Source organism: Canis lupus, chromosome 29, assembly GCF_003254725.2.
Source record: "Canis lupus dingo isolate Sandy chromosome 29, ASM325472v2, whole genome shotgun sequence".
NCBI classification, from domain to species: Eukaryota; Metazoa; Chordata; class Mammalia; order Carnivora; family Canidae; genus Canis; species Canis lupus.
The window spans coordinates 32,953,912-32,974,218 of record NC_064271.1 but is presented as its reverse complement, the minus strand read 5'-3'; the positions used below and the strand labels follow the sequence as shown (position 1 = coordinate 32,974,218).

Here is a 20,307-nt window from a genome sequence, read left to right as displayed (position 1 = left end):
TAGCATTATACTTTCGAGCTCCATTCATGTTTTTGCAAATACAATATTTCATTCTTGTTTATGGCTGAGTAATATTCCACTATGTATATATACCACATTTTCTTTACACGTTTATCAGCCAGTGGACACTTGGACTGCTTCCATAATTTGGCTATTGCAAATAATGCTGCAAAGAAACATGAAAGGTACACATATCACTTCGAATTAGCATTTTTTTTCATTTTGGGGGGAAACACCCAGTAGTATGATTGCTGCATCATAAGGTAGTTCTGTTACTTTTTGAGGGGACTCTATACTATTTTTCACAATGGCTATACCAGATTGCATTCCCACCAATAATGTACAAAGGTTCTTTTTTCCCCACATCTTGGTCAACACTTGTTGTTTCTTGTCAGAATTTTAACTATTCTGACAGGTGTGAGATAATATCTCACTGTAGTTTTAATTTGCATTTCCTTGCAGCCGAGTGATATTGAGCATTTTTTGCATTTCTATTGACTATATGTATGTCTTCCTGGGAGAAATTGTTCATGTCTTCTGCCCATTTTTAACTGGATCATTCATGTTTTGGGTGTTCAATTGTATCAGTTCTTTATATATTTTGGATACTAACCCTTTATCAGGGTTGAAAATACCTTCTCCCATCCACTTGGCAGCCTTTTAGTTTTGTTGACTGTTTCCTTTGTTGCGCAGAAGCTTTTTATTTTGATATAGTCCAACTATTTATTTTTGCTTTTCTTTCCCTTGCCTCAGGAGACCTACTTAGATAGATGTTGCTATGGCCAATGTCAGAGATATTACTGCCTGTGCTCTCTTCTAGGAGTTTTATGGCTTCAGGTCTCACATTTAGGTGCTTGATCCATTTTGAATTTATTTTTGTGTGTGGTGTAAGAAAGTGATCAAGTTTCATTCTTTTGCACGTAGCTGTCGAGCTTTCCCAACACCATTTGTTGAAAATACTTTTTCCCACTGTATGCTTTTTCCTACTTTGTCAGAGATTAATTGACCATATAAGTGTGACTTTATTTCTCGGCTTTATATTCTGTTCCATTGACATATGTGTCTATTTTTGTGACAGCACCATACCGCTTTGATTACTACAGCTTTGTAATATAACTTGAAGTGTGGAATTGTGGTACCTCCAGTTTTGTTTTTCTTTTTCCAGATTGCTTTGGGTCTTTGGGATCTTTTTGGTTCCATACAAATTTTCGGATTGTTTGTTCTAGTTCTGGGGAAAATGCTGTTGATAAAGATTTTATTTATTTATTTATTTATTTATTTATTTATTCATTTATTTATTCATGAGAGACACAGAGACAGGCAGAGACATAGGCAGAGGGAGAAGCAGGTTCTCTGCAAGGAGCCTGATGTGGGACTCGATCCCAGGGTTCTGGGATCATGACCTGAGCCAAAGGCAGATGCTCAACCACTGAGCCACGTAGGTGTCCCTAATATAGACATTTTAACAATATTTGTTCTTCCAATCTAAGAGCATGGAATGTCTTTCCATTTCTTTGTGTCGTCTTCAATTTCTTTTATCCATGTTTTACATTATTCAGAGTACAAGTCATTCATGTCCTTGGTTGTTTATTCCTCGGTATTTTATTACATTTGGTGCAATTGTAAATAGGATTGCTTTCTTAATTTCTCTACCACTTCCTTATTACTGTATAGAAATGCAATAGATTTCTGTACATTGATTTTGTATCCTGTAACTTTCCTGAATTCATTTATTAGTTTTAGTAGTTTTTGGAGTTTTTATATAAGGTATCATGTCACCTGCAAATACTGAAAGTTTTACTTCTTCCTTACCAATTTGGGTGTCTTTTCTTTTTGTTGTTTGACTGCTATAGCTAGGGTTTCAGTGAATGAAAGTGGTGAGCATAGACATCCTTGTCATCTTCCTGATATTAGGGGGAAAGCTCTCAGTTTTTCCCCATTGAGTATGATGTTCAATGTGGGTTTTCATATATGACCCTTATAATGTTGAGGTATGTTCCCTCTAAACCTACTTTTTTGAGGGCTTTTATTATCAATAAATGTACTTTGTTAAATGCCTTTTCTGCATTTATTGAAATGATGATATGGTTTTTATCCTTTCTCTTATTGACGTGATATATCACGATAGATTTGCAAATACTGAAACACCTTTGCCTCCCAGGAATAAAGTTAACCTAATCATGGTTAATAATTTTTTGATGTATTGTTGGATTTGATTTGCTAATATTTTGTTGAAATTTTTGGATCTGCTATTATGTTCACGAGAAATATTGGCCTGTAGTTCTCTTTTTTGTGGTGTCTTTATCTGATTTTGGGATCAGGGTAATAATGCTGGCTTCATAGAATAAATTTAGAAGTTTTCCTTCCTCTTCTATTTTTTGGAATAGTTTGAGAAGAATAGATATTAACTCTTCATTAAATGTTTGGTAGAATTTGCCTGTGAAGCCATCTGGTCTTGAACTTCTGTTTGTTGGGAGGTTTGTTTTGTTTTGTTTTGTTTTGTTTTATTCAATTTCATTGCTGGCAACCACTGTGTTCAAACTCTCTGTTTCTTCCTGCTTCAGTTTTGGTAAACTATATGTTTCTAGGAATTTATCCATTTCTTCTAGGTTGTCCACTTTGTTATATAATTTTTCATATTCTCCAATATTCTCCTATAATCTATCATATTTCTGTGGTGTTGGTTGGTTCTTACTTCTTCTGTTTCATCAGTGATTTTGTTTGAGTGCTCTCTCTTTTTTTCTCTCTCTCTCTCTGATTTGTTTTGTTTTTTGTTTGATTTTGAGGAGTCTGGCTAGAGGTTTATCTGTTTTGTTGATGTTTTCAAAGAATCAGTTCCTGGTTACTTTTGTTCTATTGTTTTTTTAAGTTTCTATATAATTTATTTATGCTCTAATTTTCATTATTTCCTTCATTTGGCTGGTTTTGGGTTTTGTTTGTTTGGGTTTTGTTTTTTTTTTTTCTATCTCCTTTAGGTGTAAGGTTAGGTTGTTTTGAGATTTTTCGTGCTTCTTGAAGTAGGCCTGTATTGCTGTCAACTTTTCTCTTAGAACCCTTTTGCTGCATCCCAAAGATTTTTGACTGTTGTGTTTTTATTTTCATTTGTTTCTATGTAATTTTTTATCTCTTCTTTGATTTTTTTCTTGATCATTCATTGTTTAGTAGCATATTATTTAACCTTCATGTATTTGTGCTCTTTCTAGATTTTTTTTTCCCTTGTGGTTGATTTCTACTTTTGTAGCATTGTGGTTAGAAAAAGTGCATGGTGGGATGCCTGGGAGGCTCAGCAGTTGAGCATCTGCGTTCCTAGGAACTGGGATCAGGTCCCGCATCGGGCCCCCTTATGAGGAGCCTGCTTCTGCCTCTACCTATGTCTCTGCCTCTCTCGCTCTGTGTCTCTCATGAATAAATAAATAAATCTTTTTTTTTTTTAAAGTGCATAGTATGACTTAAGTCTTTTTGAATCTATTGAGATTTGTTTTGTGACCTAATATATGATCTATTCTGGATAATTCTGTGTACCTATGAAAAGAATATGTATTCTGAAAAAAAAAAAGAATATGTATTCTGCTGGTTTGGGATGAAATGTTCTAAATATATCTGTTAAATCCGTCTGTCCGGTATGTCACTCAAAGCTACAGTTTTCCCTGTTGACTTTCTGTTAGGATTATCTGTCCATTAATGTAAGTAGAGTGTTAAAGTCCCCTACTATTATTGCATTACCGTCAATTAGTACCCTTATATATATATTTTCTAAAGATTCTATTTGTTTGACAGAGAGTATGCACAAGGAGGGTATCTCTGTGGGCTGTTTTTTGTGCTGTCTCTTTAGGGGAGACTTCCTAACACTCTTTGGGCTCTCCCAGAGCCAAGCCCGTTGATTTTTTTTTTTTTTTTAATTCCAGGCTGTAAGTCCCACTGGTTGTAAAAACTCATGAAATTCCACCCCTCTCACTTTCAAAGACAGTATTATGGACTCTTGTCTTCCTTGTGTGGGATCCCTAATGTGATAGTCTTTTTCTCACACTTCTTTGTACCACCAGCTCCTTCCCATGGCCATGATCCCCTTGGTTCCCAAACAATGCCTAAGCCCATTCTACCTTCTTTGATGTGGCCTCTTCTATGTCTTTAGTTGTGGAGTTTGTTCTGCCAGTTTTAGGGTCATTTTGTCAATTATTTATGCTGATGTAAGTGTTATCTAGTTGTGTCTGTGGGATAGGCAAGCTTAGGGTCCTCCTACTCCGCCATCTTCCCAGACTCCTAGAACTTCAGGTCTTATTCGTCTATATTCTTTTCACTCGTCTCAGTTGAGGATTTATAAATTCCCAGGAAGTGCTCATTCAGATTTTCTTTTTCTCAGCCAGATCCCTTCAAAATGGCAGGGTTTATCCTCTAATATCCTATACTCGATTTCAAGTCACACTAAGTCTCACTACTATTGACAAAACTCTATTGGTACGGAACACCTACTTAACCTCATCCCTGATCTCTCCAAGGGCATACTGTTTCCTGTGCGCTATCTGTATTTGTAATGCAGCCCAGTTTCCACTTGTCATGATGTGGGTTAGCATTGAAATCCTTCCCTCCCGGACCTCTCTCCCCCACCCGTCTCTTTACCTAAACAGTGTGCTTTCCAGCAAATGTAAACTAAATTTAGCATTAACTTAAACAAAACAGTTGCCCCACTACTATTTTCTGAACACATACTAAGGCATTTGAATATGCCTAATAAAAATTCCAATTTTGAATTTTATGTGCCCTACCACATGGTGACCTTAAAATGAACAAGTAAAAAACAACTATTTTAGAACAAGATATTTTTCTTTATAATAGGTGAGTGGACAAGAAACAATTATCGTACACATAAATACCTGCCCCCAACTCCAAAATTAAATTGAGATGAAATTTCTCCCATGCTAAGGTATTAAATAGGCTCAAAATAATAATAATAGCTAACACATAGCATTAACTATGTGCCAACTATTGTTTTAAGTCTGGTACCACTACCAAATCATTTAATCTTCTTAACAATCTTACAAAGCCATTATTTTTTTTATCATTTTCATCATTTTCCAGACGAGGAAAATGAGACTTAGTAATCATTAACTTGCTCTGGGTCACCAAGAGTGCAAAGATTTCCAAAGTCAGGTTATTAGAAAGGACTCCTCATATTCCACAGAGCCTATTCATACTCCCATACTAATATTTATACTCACACTCATACTTTTTTTTTTTTTAAAGACAAATGGACACAATACAGCAAGAGAAAGAGCCCAGGCAAGCGCTGAGAGGTCTGAATGGCATCCCATCCCATGAGCATCCCTAGTTACATAAGGATCTGACCACATTCTGTTTAAGGATTGAACCATCAATATCTATGCAAGGAATCTAGGTTACAAGAGAGCTCAAAACTATATTTCCCAGTGGAGGTCATAAGCCCCTCTAGCCACATAATGAAGGCAGGCTGACTAATAAATTAGGCCACTAGAAAACCTTAAGCTGGGATCCCTGGGTGGCGCAGCGGTTTGGCGCCTGCCTTTGGCCCAGGGCGCGATCCTGGAGACCTGGGATCGAATCCCACGTCGGGCTCCCAGTGCATGGAGCCTGCTTCTCCCTCTGCCTATGTCTCTGCCTCTCTCTCTCTCTCTGTGACTATCATAAATAAATAAAAATTTAAAAAATAAAATCTTTAAAAAAGAAAACCTTAAGCAAAGACCAACTCCAGGGGTCACCAGAGGAGTTTAGCATTTGAAATACCACATCATAAATCCCACCACCTTTATCTTTTTTTTTTTAAGATTTGTTTATTCATGAGAGACACAGAGAGACAGAGAGAGAGAGGCAGAGACACAGGCAGAGGGAGAAGCAGGCTCCATGCAGGGTGCCTGATGTAGGACTCGATCCCAGGTCTCCAGGATCACGCCCTGAGCCAAATGCAGGCGCTAAACCACTGAGCCACGCAGGTGTCCCACCACCCTTATCTTAACCCAAATTCAAAACCGACACATCCAGGGATTCCCAGAGATAAAGATTGAATTTTTCCCTACCACTTTTTCTTTTTTTCCTCTACCACTACTAACCCCCATATCTCTCTTCTCTGGATCCCTGATAGAGCCATGTTCATTAGTCATTTGACTAGTCAACAAGTAATCTGTTGACTAACTGGCTAATTGATGGTGCATAGATATATGAAAATTCTTCCTCAACTCCCACCCAGGTCTGACCTCAGTAATCGATTGTCAAAGATATGGTCCAAAATGGGCTGGTTAAAAGGGATGTATCCCTAAAAGATCCCCAGAAAAGGAAAAAGAAAGCAAGGAGTCGCTCAGCAGAAGCTCTACACTTTATAAACATTACGTGGTTAAAGTAGTAAAGCAACATCTTTTTACAAATGAACTTTTTTCTGTGGGCCCACGTGTTTATTCAACAAGCAGTTTCCTGACTTCCTGAAGCCATCTTCAAGTATGATTTGCTCAAAATTGATTATTTGCTTCAAGTATTATTTGTTCTTATATTACTTTAATTTGTAGCCCTCAAAATTCTGCACAGCCTATAAGGTGTCCACTAGTCCTAAAAAATGCCCAGCTCTGCTTTATATTATTAGGCTGTATCAATGTGTTTCTGCTAACTAAAACTACGTGACTTAAAATAATAATCAAGATTCTGTAGGTTGCCAGTTTGGGCTGGGTTCAACAGGTGGTTTTTCGGGTCTTTAGTCCATGCTCTGTAGTCAGCTGCTGAATTGGCTAGGGGCTGCTCGTCTAGAAGTCTCAGATGGGTTGACTGTGTCATTCAGGTAGTCTCCTATCTTCTGAAAGGCTAGCTGCGGTTCGGAGGCTGCCCAGGGTTTCAAGAGAGAGAAGATCAAAGTAAGCACATTTTTTGAGGTCTAGGCTTAGAATTGGCACATCTGCCATATTCTATTAGCTAAGTCACAAGACCAGATGCAAGGGCCAGAGTAATAAAAACCACCTCTTGGGAGGACTGCAAAGTCACATTGCCGAAGCGGTGAGGACAGAAAGTCGAGGGATTGTGGCCATTTTTACCATCACCCAGACAGGATATTACCAGATAAAATACAGAAATTCCAGGTAATGAGTAATGTTTTATTTATAGGTATGAGCCATGTCATATTTAGGACCTATCTATACTAAAAAAAATATTTATTATTTATCTGCAATTCAAATTTAATTTGATGCCTGTATTTTTGTTTGCTAAATCTGGCAATCCTACACATAGAACCACGTCAAAGATAAATAAAACCTTTCTTTACCCAAAAAGAGAGAACTTCAAGATGCCTGGCTGGCTCAGACAATAGAGCATGTGACTTTTAATCTCAGGGTCGTGAGTTTAAGTTTTATGTTGGGTGTAGAGCCTACTTGAAAAAGAGAGAGAGAGAACTTAGAATTTGAAATTACTATTAAAGTGTACAACTATTAGCAGCCCAGGTGGCTTAGCCGTTTAGCGCCGCTTTCAGCCCAGGGCCTGATCCTGAAGACCTCGGATCGGGTCCCACGTCAGGCTCCCTGCATGGAGTCTGCTTCCCCCTCTGCCTGTGTCTCTGCCTCTGTGTGTGTGTCTCTCATTAATAAATAAATAAAATCTTTTTTAAAATAAAAATAAAAAAATAAAGTTTACAACTATATCAAATGTATTATAATGAGCCATAAATTCTACATATACCCACATAAAAAGAATAATTTGGCACCCTCTCCATATTCTAGGAACCATCTTTTGTGAAACACTACTAATAAAGAACCCTAAAAAAATATATAACAAACTGTTTCATTTCAGTTATGCATTAGATGATAAACTGCTACATAGAATACCAACAAGAGAAGAGTCTGTACTTTCTGTAATTTGGGCTGTTCCATATTTATAATAATTATTTTCCTGTCCAAAGAGGAATTTTTTAAAATCTTTGGATGATATTAATCATTATGCTGTTCTGGAATTTATTATATCTAATCAAAGTAAAGATACCTGAAATTCATGCTTTAAGTACCTTACCCATACACTGTAGTAAAATTTGATGTTTTCCTCCATGAGTTTTTATGACTGGCTATATTTTTCCTACTATAACTTTTGTGACTAGAAATGACAGTGCAAAGGTCAAATAAATGTGCATCGTTAAGCAATACAACCTGACATTTCTAGACAATAACTGCTCAGATGAGGAAAGGGAACCCTACCTGAAAGGTCACAGCCCCTCTTACTGTCCCTTTGTAGCCCTAGTCATCTCTGCCTACTGCACACAATGACTGATAGAAATTTACGAGGACTCGATCTGCGGGAAACTCTAAGCAATATGAAATTTAATGCACAGTGCATGCTAAGGGTTATTAACCAGGCTTGTGATGCAGTTTCTTGCATCCAGCTTTAAATAAATCAAGCTCTGTTGTTTATGCTAGAATCTTATTAGACTTGAAAGGGAATTTAGAGATTACTACTCCAAGCCCCATTAATACAAAACACAAAACAAAATCCTGTGCCCAGGATCACACCACAGTGTGACAGAACCCAAGGACAAAGACACCACGTTGTTTTTCAAACATGAAGATCATGGACTAATTTGATAAAAGTAGCATCCACCTGAAGAAGGAGTTTTACAAATAAATATATTTCTCAAAATTTCATGGGGCAAAATGACAGTAAAATCTGCCAGTTAAGGGACATATTTATATTCCAAATTTGAGAAGAAAGTTCAAACTTAGCTGACACTTCGGAAAGGGACTAACCACAGATTTCACTAATAAAGGAATGTGAGAAATTAACAGAGTTGGAATTTTGACATCCATTTGTAAGAGTAGAGAGTTGGCTGTGAAATACAAGTGTTATTACAAACGCATAGTCCTCTCCCTGTGCCAACAATGTCCGCAGTCCACACTGTTTTCTGACTTCAAGCCATAGACAATGTCAATTTCTTGATCTGCAGTTTCTTTTTTTTTCTTTTTGCTGCTTTCTCTACATTAGAAAACCCTAAGTAACCTTCAAATCTCAATGAAATTCTAAACCACCTATTAAGCTTTCCAATATCTCCCCAGTGTTCTGACTGCCTCCCACAATGAGATGAAAATCTCCCCACTCAGGGATCCTGGATGGCTCAGTCGTTTGGGTGTCTGACTTCTTGACTTCAGCTCAGGTCATGTTATCAGGGTCTTGAGATGGAGTCCAGCATTGTACTCCCTGCTCAGAGGGGAGCCTGCTTCTCTTTTTCCAACTCCCCTTGGTTGTGCTCTAATAAATATATCAAATCTTAAAAAAAAAGAAAAAAGAAGAAGAAAAAGAAAAAGAAAACCTCCCCACTCTAAACTTCAACATTTTCTCATATGAACTAATTTCTATCATCACGTATGCTCTAACACATACCTTATTCATTCGGGGTTTTTTCTATGTCGATTAGGGAGCACCTACAAGATGCCAAGTTTTCCTCCAGGCTCAGGATGCAGCAATGAACAAAAAACAAAAACCCCGACTTCCTGGAACTGACATGATAGTGGGCAAAGAGGACAAGAAACACGGTACCTAAAACTTAAGCAGGAAAGAGGAATAGCTGGTATTGGGGAAAGAGGTACAATTTTAAACAAAGTGATCAGCAAACATCTGACTTGGGTGATGCTTGAATGAAGACTTGAAGAAGGTGAGGGAGCAAAGCTTACAAGTGACTAGGGAGAGTTCTTCAGGAAGGGGCAAGAGCAAATGCAGAAGACCTGAGCCAGGGGTATGCCAGGCATATTCATGTAAGAGCAAGAAAACCTGTATGGTTGGAACAGAGTGGCCAAGGCAGACAGCAGTAGAAAAGAAGTCTAGAAAAGGAGCAGGAGCTTTTGAAAATTCGTAGGATTAGTAACTTGAAGGTAAATGATGGAGAATGATTTGTTGAAGTGGTGGTACTATAGGAAGTGAGCTGTAATGTGGGTTGTTATTAGAAAACGGGATACTTGAGATTAGGAAAGGGTTTGTTATGGGTTATAAGGTCTAAGGTATGCCTTTAAGAGTGAGGGCTGAGGTAAAGTGAAGAATAAGAATATTACAGAGGGAAAGTGATCTAATCTAATGATAAGAGATTCAAAGCTGGAGGTTTTGTTTTGTTTTTTTTTTTTAAGCTAGAGGTTTTTAGGAGGAGGGAAAGGGTATCTAAGGCAGAAGGGAAGACCAAGGAGGATACTTAACCCTGCCTCCAAGCCCCATGGTAGACCAATAAGAGAAAATAACTACTTGAGAGGACTGCAAAGGAAGGAAGGTCCTTAGAAAGAGCTTTTTAATTAGAATAAAAATGCACTGATAAAACGGTATGCTAATGAATGACCCGGTTCCCTAAGGGCACAGTGGCAGGGTTTGGGCAGTTGCAGAGAAGTGGGGTGTGGTTAGGATATGGATTGTACAGAGGAGCCAGAGATGGGTTAGAGTGAGGAAGTTCATGATCTGAGCTTCTTGTAAGGACTGGCAGGTCCTGGTGGTCCTAGGACAGCAGTGGGGAGAAAGGAGTGCTGTGGAAGGAGGAGAAGGAGGAGCATCTTGCCAGAGATGTTCAGGATCCCCCTCTGTACTCTTGGCTACAGGTGTCTGAGGCATAAGGGACAGTCTTACTTTAAGGACAAAGGGCCACTTTACCTTGCTTATTCTTTTTTTTTTTTTTTTAGCATTATATACTCTCCTTTCCCATATTAGATCATAAGCTCTTTGAAGTTAAGAAATTTTACTCAATTTGATGTTGCCTGTCGATTGCCATAACTAAGCTACTCAATAAAATATGTTCAAAAACAAGTGAGTACCTCTTACTGGATGGAAGGAGTGGTTGAAAAAGACAAATTATTTCCTACTCAGTTTTCTCTCTAAGAACTCTCTAGAGCTCCCCAATTCCTGATACTCTTCCAAGTCCAGTCTTAGAAATCCAAGTACTGTTGCAAAACCTGGTGTGCTGTGTCTGCTTGCGAAAAGGCCAAAGACAGATGCTAAACCACTGAGCCACCCGGGCGTCCCAATGTTGAGTTTTAAATTTACATTTGTAGGGATCCCTGGGTGGCGCAGCGGTTTGGCGCCTGCCTTTGGCCCAGGGCGCGATCCTGGAGACCCGGGTTCGAATCCCACATCGGGCTCCTGGTGCATGGAGCCTGCTTCTCCCTCTGCCTGTGTCTCTGCCTCTCTCTCTCTGTGACTATCATAAATAAATAAAAATTAAAAATAAATAAATAAATAAATTTACATTTGTATACAAGGAGTTCTTTATAGGGGCACCTGGGTGGCTCAGTGGCTGAAAGCCTGCTTTTGGCTCACCTTCCCATCCCCGGGTCCTCCCCCGCAGGGAGCCTGCTTCTCCCTCTGCCTCTCTATTCTGTGCTTCTCATGAATAAATAAATAAAATCTTTAAAAAAAAAAAAAAGAAAAGGCCAAAGATATCATGGCCTCCCTTTCTCTGCTGTAAGAAGTAAAAATTCTTATGATGATATTTGTCTCATTGATCACTTCTTTGAGAGGAGATAATAGCCAAGCCAGAGTAAAATTCTCCAAGGATACTACAACCTGCTGTGAGTTTTCTGGGGTATGTGGCCAACACTCACATGGCCATGCTTTGTGACAAATGACACCGGTCATGGTCTTGCTTCAAGCTAGAGTTTAGCTCCTGGGGATCAACATCACCACAAGGTGCAAGCCAGACTCTAAACCTGATTGATAAGATACGGGCTTCACAGATGATTTGATGTGGAGTCAGGGTTGTGGCAGGAAAAGCACAGGATTCAGAAACTGACCCAGAATCAGACATTTAGCAATATGTGACCAAACAGCTGAGTCTCTACCATAAGGTGACCACCACTGACTCCCTCATCAGGGCCTCACCAAGGCAAAGCCACTGGCCAGGCCCAAGTTTGACAACAGACATCCATCTGTCTGATCTAAAATACAAGGCCCTCCAGTTTTTCAAGAACATAAATCTGATCACATCATTCTTTTGCTTACATTGATTCAGTGGCATTCCATTACCTTTAGCCTCAGCCTGAACTCCTTTGTATGCCCCAGAGGTCCTGCAGGATGTAAACTCAACCAATCACTTCACTTCGTCTTTACGCTCTTCTCCTACCACTTTCCCTCCACAATTTATATTCCAGCATACTTTAAGTTCTTTCCATTCCTAAAATATTCAAGTCTATACTTGCTGTTGACCTAACACTTTCATAAATGCTTTTAACTCTCTTCACCCAGCTAACTTTAAGGTCTTAGCTTAAATGGCACATCTTCAGGCAAGTGCTTTCTGCCAGCTACATGGGTTATGTCTCTCTAATTACTCATTTAATGTTTTCTCTCCACCCTCTCCCCTCAGTCCATTATGTCTATGAAGACATCAGCTTTGGGCATCTAGGTTACCACGGTATTCCCAAGGCCTTGACCAATGACTGCAACATAACAGAAGCAATTTTAAGAACAAACAAACACACAAATAAGGTGGGTATACTGTCCTGCTTAACACAACTAATTAAGTGTGAGTGCCTTATTTTTCAGGCCATCCAGCTAGCTATAAACTGAGAACCTTCCCCTTACTGCACCTAGAAATATTTCTTGAATGCATTCAATATGTTTTAAATGAGTAAATCCCACAAAATAATTTTAAAAACCCAAACTGTTCAATTCAGTAAAATATGAACCCAGGCACCCTAAAATACTATATTCACTTTATTTCTATTTTTTTTTCTACTGGTTTTGATAACATTTAGAGAAAGGATAAATAAAAACAAGGCACTATCGTTTCACATTAAGAAATAACTTTATCCGCCAGGAATTCAAATGGAAGATATATTTAACATGAATTCATATATTAGTAACTTATACACTTATTATCAAGTATGACATTATTAAAGCACAAAACAGTCTCTTGCAATTTCAGTCAAACTTCTGGCCTCCCTTATATGTCACTCCCATGACTACCAACCGCACACAAATGAAAGCAGGAAAAATTTATTGAAGATGGTTTCCCAGGAAAGTTATAAAATGAAAAAGGCAAAATATATGAAATAAAGCATAAACAACAATGGGGCCCAGAATTTACTCTGGAAAGGCTGCCTAAGGCACTATCAAAAAAACAATTGTAGTTGTAAATCCCTGATCTGACTTTGAAAACTTATGATCTTAAAAATTTCATTTCAAAGCACAAGGTGACATGGCCAAGCTAATTGGTTTATTATTTTCTCAGTAAAGGCATATGTGAGAAATATTATGTCTGTCCAGGACACTGTCACCCCAATATGTGTTTGTAATACAGCTGATTATATAAGGTGTGAAAGTCAACTTGTTTTGTTTTTTTAATGCATTTTAAGAACTAATGACACTTGAATGAATGGTGGCACAATAGGGAAAAACATAAAACAATATCTTTTTTTACATAAAACAATATTAAATCATTATGTGATAAAGTGAAATGGTAAGATTTTAAGAATTTTACAAAATGATAATTTAGAAATTGTAAATGTTTTTATTCAAAACTGCAAAAAAGGCATCAATTGTCCTCATTTACTGGAATCACAATTCTTATGAATAATAGCATCTACTGATGACCCTGATCAAGAATGAATTTTTTAAAATTAATTTAAAAATTGGAATGTTTCTGGTTAAAACCAGAATACAAAATTATGAAGACCAAAATAATTTGACAATGGAAACAGAAGTACTGTTACTTGGCTAATGAAAACAATGAAGCTCCTGCCCAATGGTTTCCAAGTGCCCAATACAGGTGACTCAGTGCTGCCAGGAGCTGGTTAAGGAGAGTGAGGAGGCCCAGTGAGTAGGGCTCTGGACCCTGCTCTGGACCTAGAGAAGCTCTACTTCTATCTGTTATACCATACATTGAGAATGTGTGTATATCATTTTTTTTAAGGCTTCAATGTGTTAAAAAAAAATCCTGAAAACCACAGCTATATATATATATACCTATATATATATAAATATATGCTGTTTCCAAGCATACAAAGAGAATTGAAATCAGGACATCTGAGACAACAAAGGTCCAAACTACTGAAAGAATGATCAGTTTTCTTCTCACTTAACTAATGTTAAAATGACTTGTCAACTGAGATATGCCATAGAATAACAGACTCCTAGTTAGGTACCTTCAGGTTAATAGCACATATACAGAGGTTAGCTAGCTAGGTTGGAAAGTGTAAACTGCTCACACGAACGAAGCTAGAACAGCAAGCAGGTCTTCTCTTAGCCTGACCATGGCAAGTTCTCAAGAAGCCAAAGTTCTTCATGGCTGAGAGCTCATCTCCTTTAGACATTTCAGAGAACAAGCAATATGAGCTGTGATACAAGTTTTCAGTAAGACTGAAAGGCATGTCAGCAAGGCACTGATGCATCCACTTAAGGCTACATATGATAAACACACAATTTTTAACGTTAAGTTGTTAGAGATGATTGGCCAACATATGAATATGCGTCATACTTGGCACACAGGTCCTTCGATAAAATGTTACTGAATCTATTCTGAAAACATCATGTTTGATAAGTAATATATTCTAAGGGTAAAAAATCAGGAAAAAAAAACTCTAAAAAAAAAAGTGTGTAAAGTCCACTCTATCTTAATACATGAGGAAGAGATTTTTTTTAAGTTATGACAGGTTTTATGCTTAATACATACATTTTGGGCTTAGGAAATAATATATAATTAAAACGCAAAATTTGATTTTGATTACTACATAACCACTATCATAAGTTTAAAAATCAGACTAAAAATGTTACTTAAAAAAAGGAAGAAAATGTCTAAATGAATGTGCACCAATGTACAAATCAATGTGTGAGAGCTTAGTAAGGAAAATATAAAAATTAGGTTTTTCTTAAATAAGTATTTCATTAGTTAAAAGGAAATGGATTCTGAATTTCCCTTTATATATTTGGTCCTCATAGCTTTCCTGGACAAAGCAGTCCTAACCATTTTAGCAAACTCCAATTAAAATACCCTAATAAGGTCGAATCTAGGACAGCCCATCATCTATGCAGATACAGAATCCTGAATGTCACATACAGTAAATGAAAAGGTCAAATCTGACCATGTTTACAGTATTCCAAAATGAAAATAAAAGATCCAGAAAGGCAAATAAAAATGGCTTACTTATATGAGGTTCCTTTTACTTGTTGATTGTACATTTTAAGAATTGGATATGTGCCTTCCCTTCTCATTCAGTATTTTTTAAGAAGTCCTAAGTGAGTGCATACTATTTTGTAAACTACAATATCTAAAGTGCAGCAAAATTCAGGCAAAAGGGAACAGTTTCATCCCATGGAAAGGCACTGAATACAGGTATAGGAACAAATTCAATATCATCTAATTTAAGAAGTTCTTGTCATCGAGTATGATTATGTTGGCTTGTAAAACATATATTGCCTAGAACAAAGTACAGCTACCTATAAATCACGTCCCAGCAATTTTTCATTCTATTGAAAAACATTCAAAAACAGTATTTTCACCATATTAAACAACCACAACTACCAAATCAACTTTTCTCACACAAGTTTCTGATCTCCATAGTGTCACTGCAAGTCACTAAAATCACTGCATTGATTGAGCAAAGATTAACTTAGCACTTTCCTCAAAAGAAAAAAAAAAAAAAAGGAATAAAAATGTTTTAAATAGATATAACCCATAGAGAACTAGGTTTACATAAAAAATGCTGGGAATGAAAAGAAAAGCATGTAAAATAACAGATTCATGATTCAGGGTGGGAGAGGAATCCACTGCTCCATACAAAAGAATTCTGCTCAGGCAGCCATAGCTCCTTTCATTTCTTAGCTGGGTTCTTGGGAGGAAGGAGTTTATATGTGTTGAAGTAGCCCACCACCTGCTGGGGGATCTCTGCCAAGACACACTGAGCAAGTGCTTCTTTTGGAGCCTTATGAAAAACAAAATCAAAATGACTTTATTAGTAACCAAATTTTTACTGGCATTTTGATACCAGACTAAGAATACCTCACCAGTCAGTAAAAAGCAGTAATTCCCAATTCCTAGGCTTGTATCTTGTCTTAAGAACAGTCTATGAAACACAGAATAAGCTAAGTAACTAATGTTCCTTATGAGTGTTTTATTACTCCCACTTATATTTATCAAGTCCTTTTTGGTGCCAGCATTTTGGCATTTGATAATTCCTTTTTTCTAGTTTTTGAATTTTTTAAATCTTTTATTTAAATTCAATTTGCCAACATACAGTATAACATCAAGTGCTCATCTCATCATGTGCCCTCCTTAATGCTTGTCATCTATTTACCCTATCCCCCACCTACCTCCCCTTCTGCAACCTTTTGTTTCAAGAGTTAGGAGTTTCCCATGGTTTGTCTTCCTCTCTAATATTCTTTTTTTTTATTTAACTTTTGAATGTAGGTCTTTCATTCACTTGGTATTAATTTTTTTAACTTTTTATTTTGAGATAATTACAGATTCATAGGAAATTGCAAAAATAATAGAGTATTCACACAGTTTCTTCCAAAGGTAATATATAACTATAGTATAATATCAAAACCAAAAAACTGACAATGGGACAGTTCACAGACCTTATTCAGATTTTACCAGTTTTACTTTACATGCACTCACTTGCATGTGTCTATGTATTATTTTATGTAATTTTATCATCTGGGTAGATCTGTATAACCATTACCACAACCAAGATACAGAACTGTTTCATCATCACAAGGATTCCTAACATTAACACTTTTAATCACCTCCCCTCATGTTCATACATTGGCTGGTGGGAATGTAAGAAAGCATAACCATAATGGAAATGTTCAATAGTTTCTTTAATAACTAAACATGCAATAATCTTATGTCCCAGCAACTGCACTTCTGGGTATTTATCCTAGAGAAATAAAAATCTATCCTTACACAAAAACCTGTACATGAATGTTTATAGCAGCTTTGCATATAACAGACAAAAACTGGAAACAATTAAAAGATGTCCTTCAATGGATGAATGGTTAACATCTACACCATGGATTATTCCCCAGGAATAAGAAGAAACACAGGCAACAATCCTGCAGAAAATTATGCTGAGTGGGGAAAAAAAAAAGCCAATCCTAACATTTCTATAGCATTCTTAAAATGACAAAATTATAGAAATGAAGAACAGATTAGCGGTTGCCAGGGGTTTAAGGGGGGTGGAAGTGGAAGGGAAGTGGGTGTGGCTATAAAAGCACAACACAAGGAGTCCTGAGATGATGATCTTGATTGTATCAATGTCTATATCCTGGTAATGGTTTTGTGCTATAGTTTTACAAGATGTTACCAGTGGAGCAAACTGGGTGAGACAAAGTCCTGAGAGATTTTCATCAAATCAACTTCCAGTTGGGCAAATTCATCATATACCTATATAGAGTTTTTCTGTTGTTACAGACATAGGTAAAGATAAAAGGTATTTTAAAACATTCATAGCAACACCATTTATAGCAATTTATCATACAGACTGCAAGAGGCATGCAAGTATACAACCTGAAGCAAAACTTCAAAACCTCATCAGGGCTCTTCAAACCCAAACTCCATACATCCTCTAACCCCAGACACCTACTCAACTACTTGGTTATGGATTTAGTAAGGGTGTGTTCAAACTCCTTAGTGTGCATGAAAAATAAGGAGAGTGGTACTCACGTTCTGGAACTGTCTGAAAGGCACAAACTGGACGATGTCTCGGATGGCTACCTCCCCTGACGGGGAGCGGAGACTTCCACCATCACCATCCAGAAACTCCATGGCACTGAAGTCAGCACCTCCTACTCCAACAATGATGATTGACATAGGAAGCTTGGCAGCGTTAACTATAGCTTGTCTGGTCTCATCAAGGTCTGTTATCACACCATCAGTAATGATTAAGAGCACAAAATATTGCTGCCAAGAAAGAAAATTATATCCACTGAGCAGGTTGAGCTCCCAAACAATAAAAGTAATGGTTAAAAACACCTCCAGCTTGGTGACTCATTCAGTCTCTTTCTTGCTAATTTTCCTTGCTAGTCTCTACCCAAGATACCATCTACATAAAATGTTCTAACATTCTCTAATGACAAGGAAATTTATTCAAACAAAAATTGCAGGTTCATTAAAAGTGCAATAGACCACAAAATGGTATTGGCATAAATATACAGAAGCAAGACACCTAAATGTCAAAGACTAAACTTTTAGTGAGCATAGGAATAAACATTTCAACCTAAGTATTAACTATGTTAAAGTATTGATCAAGGAAGTTAGTTGCAATGCTTTCTAAAAGGTCAAATATGGGAGAAGTAGAATTGTTTATCAAACTAAAGTTCACTTCTTAAAAAATGGAGATGGGTTAAGGCAGGGAAATCTTTCTCTCAATTCTGTCATTTCTGATAAACAGTTTTGGAGAACAGTAAAATGTTACATAAGTGACTCCATCTTTTGGGTCATTTGAATCTAGAATGGAAGTAAGTTTGATAACAGAGCTAACATGCTGTTTACTCTGCCCCAGGCACTGTGCACTTATATGAACTCTTATTTTACCTTTCAGCAATCATATGAAGTTACTTTTGGGTATAAAAAGCTATGAGGCTAAGAGAGATTTTGGTATCTGGGTCCAACAGGTAATGGTTATCTAATCCAAATCTTTGTAGTACAGTAAGTAATTTTTCATCAGCAACTGAAACTATAAAAATCCTCAACCTTAATTTGTTAAGTCTACTTTCAAAAAGGAAGATGTTAGTCATTTCTTTTTAGTAAAACCTATTAAAGAAAATTAATTCAGGAGTGCCTGAGTGGCTCAGTCGGTTAAGGGTCTGCCTTCGGCTCAGGTCATGCTCCGGGTGTCCTGGGATTGGGCTCCATGCTCAGTGAGGAGCCTGCTTCTCCTTTCTGCTTGTGCTCTCTTGCTCTCTCTCTCACTCTCTCTCTCTTTCTCAAGTAAATAAATAAAATATTTTTTTTTAAATAATTCAAATGGCAGAGAAAAGACTCATGAGTGTAAGGGTAATTTTTGTTGTCTTGCTTTTAATGATCACTGATTTAACAACATCAGTTGTTACTTCCAAACCAAGGATAGCTTCATTATTACTTCATGTTCTTTGTATCTCAGTAGACCAAATAAATGGAAATATGGCACCAGAAGCAACTACCAATCCACATTTTCTCCTTGTCAACCCCAGCACCAGAGCACTTACAGAAGCTGTTTGTTGTTGGGTGGCTGCAGCAGCAAACCTGGCCACATGATTTATGATTGGAGAAAAATTAGTGGGTCCATAGAGTTTTATCTGAGGAAGGCAGGCCCGATATGCCTCTACAATGCCTTGGATTCCTAGACAGAAAAAGCAGCATTAAAAATTCTCAAACACAATTTAATTGTTCATTGTTTACCACACAGGCTAATTACATCTTTGTATGTATGTATGTGTAGACATATATGCTCTATGTGTGTATATATATATATTGCTCTAAATAGTTAAAAATTCTATATTCAAGAGTTCCTCTTAAACCATGTATTACAAAACTTCATAGCTATACTCCACTGCAAAAACCTAAAAATGCTATCCCTCTTCCAATAAAAAGACATTTATTTTCATCTCAGCCAAATTATTCACTAATCTATAGTAGAGCTGTTATAGTGCTTAATTTTTGTGTTTTAGGCATAAGATTCTAATGGAAAAAAAATCATGAAAAAGATGCCGTATTACACAACTGACAATAAAAGGTAAGAAAAAGCTACTGATTAAATGGAAAAACTTTTGCATATGTGGCCAAAAATCCTACAAAATCAGATGGCTATAAACCTAATGTTAATTGTAGTCAAGAGTTTACTCCATAACTTAGTATGCATGGTATGGTAAACTGTATAGTTCTAAACATTCACTTCCAGGTTATGTATTACATCTTGCTGCAGGAATACTAATGTCTTGTTTGTTTATGCCATACAACCTGGGCCCGCAGGGATGTTTTTATGGTACAAGATTGGGCAGGGCCACTCGACTAGCTTTGACCAAGCATGTAAACGAACATGACGATGGACATGACACTCATGTCTAAGTTAAGAACCACTGCCTGTTTTCACCAGCAATCTTGCTCTTTCCCACTGCAAAGGGAGAAGCACATCCCAGATAAGGTCCTGGATCCCAGAATGAGAAGCATAGACCAGACTAGCCACATGTGAAGGGCTATATAGATGAGCAAGAAATAAACTATTGCTGTTACAAATCACTGAGACTTAGACTGTTTATTGTATCAGCACAACTTAGTGGAAGTTGAATGGCATTCCTGGTAAAAGCACTGCTGGTGAAGCTTTAATGTGACATATGCACCTGTTGAATCTACTCCTTACATTAGAATGTCCAGGT

General features: G+C 37.2%; 1 protein-coding gene across 4 annotated transcripts in view; it reads right to left on the bottom strand.

Moving 5' to 3' along the window:
- Nucleotides 1-6,404: 6,404 nt before the first annotated feature.
- The window catches only part of CPNE3 (copine 3), a 55,280-nt gene continuing 41,377 nt past the window's right edge, over nucleotides 6,405-20,307 (bottom strand). For 3 of the 4 annotated variants that reach the window (XM_025433642.3, XM_035708468.2, XM_025433643.2), the window contains 3 exons: nucleotides 19,141-19,274; nucleotides 17,618-17,854; nucleotides 12,742-15,875 (listed from right to left, as the gene is read on the bottom strand). In XM_025433642.3, the coding sequence (XP_025289427.1) occupies nucleotides 15,765-15,875; nucleotides 17,618-17,854; nucleotides 19,141-19,274 (482 nt within the window). In that variant the 3' untranslated portion in view covers nucleotides 12,742-15,764. Of the gene's footprint in view, nucleotides 6,838-12,741; nucleotides 15,876-17,617; nucleotides 17,855-19,140; nucleotides 19,275-20,307 lie in introns of those variants that run through there. The other variant, XM_049103873.1, reaches the window with a different exon arrangement.